Genomic DNA, 5,051 nt, shown 5'->3' on the forward strand with positions numbered 1-5,051 from the left:
CAGAGGCCTTGGATTTTGGTCTCACTTGGCTTGCCGGGTCTTCTCACACACAGCATATTTCCAAAGGTCTTGGTCACAAGTCATTGCCTCAGTGAGGCCTAATGTTCGGAGGTCGTGCTTCACCACCTCATCCCAGGTCTTCCTGGGCCTGCCTCTTCCACAGGTTCCCTCAACTGCTAGGGTGTGGCACTTTTTCACACAGCTATCCTCATCCATTCTTGCCACATGTCCATACCAGCGCAATCGTCTCTCTTGCACACCACAACTGATGTTTCTTAGGTTCAACTTTTCTCTCAAGATACTTACACTCTGTCGGGTATGCACACTGACGTTACTCATCCATTGGAGCATACTGGCTTTATTCCTTGCAAGCTTATGCATGTCCTCAGCAGTCACGGCCCATGTTTCACTGCCATGTAGCATGGCTGTTCGTACACATGCGTCATACAGTCTGCCTTTTATTCTGAGTGAGAGGCCCTTTGTCACCAGCAGAGGTAAGAGCTCTCTGAACTTTGTCCAGGCTCTTCTTATTCTAGCAGCTACACTTTCAGCGCACCCTTCCACCACTCCTAACTTGGTCACCCAGATAGCGGAAGCTATCAACTACGTCTAGTTTTTCTCCCTGGAATGTGACAGAAGTTGTTTTCTGCACATTTTCAGTGTTTATTGCTCCTGAACATCTGCCACATACAAAAACTAACTTTCTAGTTCCTAGTTAACCTTCCTTTGATATTGCTGCACCTCTTATGTGTCCATAGCTTGCACTGGGTACATCTTATAGAGTTTCTACCCACACCTTTTCTACAGATCGAGCAGGGCCATCTACCTGAAGGGGTTTGTGTTTTGTCTACCTTCCTACTTATTAGGACTTTGGTTTTAGCTAGGTTGACTCTAAGGCCCTTTGATTCTAGTCCTTGCTTCCACACCTGAAACTTCTCCTCTAGTTCTTATAGTGAATCAGCAATTAGTGCAAGGTCATCAGCATAGAGGAGCTCCCAAGGGCATCCTGTCTTGAATTTCTCTGTTATCGCCTGGAGAACTATGATAAATAGGAGGGGGCTGAGGACTGAACCTTGGTGGACCCCTACCTCTACCTGGAATTCTTCACTGTACTCGTTGCCAACCCTCACCTTACTGACAGCGTCCTTGTATATGGCCTGCACAGCTCTCACTAACCACTCATCTATCCCTAGTTTCCTCATTGACCACCAGATAAGGGAGCGGGGACCCTGTTGAAGGCTTTCTCCATGTCAACAAAAGCCAGGTACAGAGGTTTATCCTTGGCTAGGTATTTCTCCTGCACCTGTCTTACCAGAAATATAGCATCAGTGGTGCTTTTCCTGGAACGAACCCAAACTGCATCTCATCTAAACTGATTGTCTCCCTAATTAGTTGGGCTATGACCATCTCTGTGACCTTTATTACCTGGTCCAACAACTTGATACCTCTGTAATTGTTTGTGTCTAGGGCGTCACCTTTACCTTTGTAGCAGTTGACTATGGTGCTGCTACACCAGTCATTGGGTATGACTTCTTTGTGTATCACCTGATTAACTATACGGGTCACTAGGTTATAGCCAACACTGCCAGATATTTTGAGCATCTCTGCAGTGATTCCTGATGGGCCGGGGGCTTTTCCTGCCTTCATACTCTTGATCGCTTTATCTACTAAGGTACTGTCAATTAGGATAGCTGGTCCCTGTGTTGGGTCAACATGCGGCAAACTCTATCCTCCCATTCATACTCTTTATTAAGTAGCCTTTCATAGTGGCGTCTCAAGACCTTTCTCCTTGCAGCCTCGTTTAGTGCAAGTGAACCATCATCCAAGTGGACACGATTCCCTCTCACACACTGTCTTGCAACACAAAATACTTCAAGTCTTTGGTCCTCATGGCACAGAACATTGGCAAATTTTTTCTTATCTGCTTCCCCTCTGGCTAAGTAAACCTGTCTCCTAGCTTCCCTTCTGGCAGTCTGATACAATTCCCTGCTACCACCGTTCTTCCAGTCCTTCCAAGCCTGTTTCTTTTGTCTAATACCCCTGTCAAGCACATTGTTCCACCACCACGTTACTTTGGGTCGAGAGGGGACTTTACACCAGCCACAGATCTGGTCAGTGGTTCTCAGCAGGTTGTCCCATAGAAACCTCCAGTTGCCTTCCACGTTGTATGATGCTATATCCCCTTCTATTTCGTCAAATGTTTTGAGTAGTATGTCTCTAAATCTCTGTCCATTTTCAGGATCTTTAAGCTTCCAAACCCTTCTCCTCCAAGCCGGTCTACTTCTGGGCATCCATATTGCCTTATCCCGAAGTCGCTAACTACTAATCTGTGTTGAGGGGTACATTCTTTGCCAGGGACGGTTTTGGCATTTATAAGCCGCCCACTTTCCCTATTTCTGGCGAGGATATAGTCGATTTGGCTAGTGTGTCTGCCGATAAAAAAAAGGCCTCAGTGGCATAGCCTTTAAATTCATATTTTAACTAGTTAGTGCTAGAAAGTAGCTCGATTATCCACATAGGCCATTGGCCTGCATGTCACATACTTTCAATCAGTATAAGAAATATGTCAGTCTAATTACAAATAGTCACAGATTTTGTGTACTGACTCCACAGCCTTAGCTAAAAGTTAGGAAAATAGCAAAGATAAGGATAATACTTCAAATATATTGAAATGTTAGCATTGTTCTTGTTGGTCATAAGTTAAAATCTCATACTTTGTTCTCCTCCTGAATCAGACATATAACTCCTCTTGTTCCAGTTTACATGACTGAAAAAACGAGTTTGTTTTGTATAACTTTTTTTTTTCCAGTTATGCTGAAGATTTCTCACCAATCTTGGACAATTGCACCTGTTATTCATGTACCAATTTTACAAGAGCCTACATCAATCACCTCTTAAAGACTTCTGAAATACTAGCTCGTGTTCTGCTCATGCTGTATGTATATTAGAATATACTTTTTTTTCTGCTTGATTCTAAAGATACTTTGTATTATTTTCATATATTGTTTTTTGTCATAACCTCAAATTGATCAAAACTTTGTGAGTGGAAAGTTGGCTGATAGAAACCTGATTAGTAGAGCTCTCTACACTCTGAATTCAAATCTCACTGAGGTCAACTTTGATGAATAAAATACAAACCCTGCACTGGAGTCTTTTTCTTTTTGTCTATCTCTTCTGGAAGAAACTGGCTGTAGAGAGGGATGGACTTCACCAGGTGTCAAAGTACCTAAGACATGCTGTACGTCTTAGGTACTCTACAACTCCATCAAGGAATTGAGGACCCAAAGCACAAACGACTCACTCACTCAATCAATCATCAATCAATCAATCAATCTATCTATCTATATACCTACCCTTTAGACCCTTTGTGTTATTTGTTTTGCACTAAATTTATCTCACACAGCAAACTAGAGATTGTCCTGTTAGAAACATATTTCAAATGGTATTGTTCACCAATTATGATGTAAATACATTCTCCACTGTTTAACAAATATAATTCCTCATCCTATGCAACATCAAAATGTTAGTTACTTTTTCATTTAGTGCTGTGCGTATTTGACTATTGTTTCTTCTGTTGCAGCCACAACTTCAGTCATTATTTCGGTTACTTTGAGGCAATACGTCAGGCTCTAAAAGACAATGCATTTCTTCAGCTCAAAGCACTCATCCAAGAACAGGCATCAATGTTAGACAAAGAATAAACAAAACTATGTTAAATAAATATTTTGTTCTTAAAATACCTGATTTTTTTTGTTTGTTTGTTTCAAGCATCTTTTTATGATCTGTGCAAATGATTATGTATATAAGATGTTACATCACCAATGATTTATAGTTATTTAAAATATTTCATAGAAAGGATTTTGGTTATTCTTTTCAAAGAACACATGCATTTGTAGTTAAGTGACTTTTTTCACAAAGATATTAAAGTTTTCTCTTTTGTTTGGATGTATTTATTAGCAACTGAGGTATTTTTTTTAAGAGAATTTACCTCAGTTATCATGCCTATATGTTTTATCTCTTGTATGAATGTATGTATGAGATAATTTTGTAGCACAGAAAAGTGATCAATGTAAAATGTGAGTGGAGAGGATAATATCAAAACTGAAGGAAATGGTTGTGGGTGGTGAGAAAAATGATGAAATATGTCCAGTAATACTTCGATATACGAGTTAATTTGTTCCCAGAGACTGCTTGTAAAGCAAAACCACATAAAGCAGAGCAATAATTTCCAATATTAGCATTGCTATAAATCATAATTCATATCCAGAAAAATATTTTACCTATAAAATTTATAAAACTCGTAAATAAATGGCAATGAAACAGCAGTAGAATGTAAAAAATATTTTATGTAAAGTAAAAAGAACGTCAAGATCATCTATATATATAAAGATGAGAATGTGTCTGTGAGTCTGTCTGTGTGAATCCCTAAAACTTGAGAACTACACAACCAATTTCATTCAAATTTTGCACATGCCTTACTTACGGTCTGGGTAGTGTTTTTTTACTTCTTGCCTAGTGCGAGCCCAGTGCAATAACACATCGCCACTATTGCAGTATTATGTGTCAAAAGTGAAACAATATCATCTCTCTGTTCTAATGTCAAACACTTTAACTTTAATAGTTTCACTTTAATACTGAAACTATTCAAGTGAAACTATTATCTCACATATATACATTAACTATAAAAACACTGTCTGGTAATATATAAAATACTAGCAGTATAGCCTGGCTTTGCCCGGGGATTAAGTTAGGATTATTAAGCTAATGAAGTTCTTTATTTCAAACCAAACTAAGTAACATCGACGTCAGATTTGGGCAGAATCAGTGTCACAACTGGAGCGCATGGGTCGGGAGTTTGATCGGCAGAGGTGATCAGGCTACACATGCCAGCCCTTTGAAAACACCACCCCCAACATCTAACCCATCTTTGCCCATGGGTTGGGAACCCTTCCAGCAAGGAAAATAGAATGCTCAAAAGGGCTCCCGATTCTCTGTGTCAGAAGCGGATCACAACTAAGTCTTAAGTATATGTATATATGTATATATATATA

The 5,051-nt window shown here is 39.8% G+C and overlaps 2 protein-coding genes across 10 annotated transcripts in view; one reads left to right on the forward strand and one right to left on the reverse strand.

Annotated features, from left to right (window-relative positions):
- The window catches only part of LOC106883222 (queuine tRNA-ribosyltransferase accessory subunit 2), an 85,502-nt gene extending 81,763 nt beyond the window's left edge, over positions 1–3,739 (forward strand). For all 9 annotated transcript variants that reach the window (XM_014934145.2, XM_014934150.2, XM_014934147.2 and 6 more), the window contains 2 exons: positions 2,810–2,935; positions 3,581–3,739. In XM_014934145.2, coding sequence (XP_014789631.1) covers positions 2,810–2,935; positions 3,581–3,701 — 247 coding nt within the window. In that variant the 3' untranslated portion in view covers positions 3,702–3,739. The remainder of the gene's footprint in view (positions 1–2,809; positions 2,936–3,580) is intronic.
- The window catches only part of LOC106884493 (U3 small nucleolar RNA-associated protein 14 homolog A), a 283,035-nt gene that overhangs the window by 267,722 nt on the left and 10,262 nt on the right, over positions 1–5,051 (reverse strand). The window lies entirely within an intron of this gene.

This window comes from Octopus bimaculoides, chromosome 21 (assembly GCF_001194135.2).
Source record: "Octopus bimaculoides isolate UCB-OBI-ISO-001 chromosome 21, ASM119413v2, whole genome shotgun sequence".
In the NCBI taxonomy this organism is placed as follows: domain Eukaryota; kingdom Metazoa; phylum Mollusca; class Cephalopoda; order Octopoda; family Octopodidae; genus Octopus; species Octopus bimaculoides.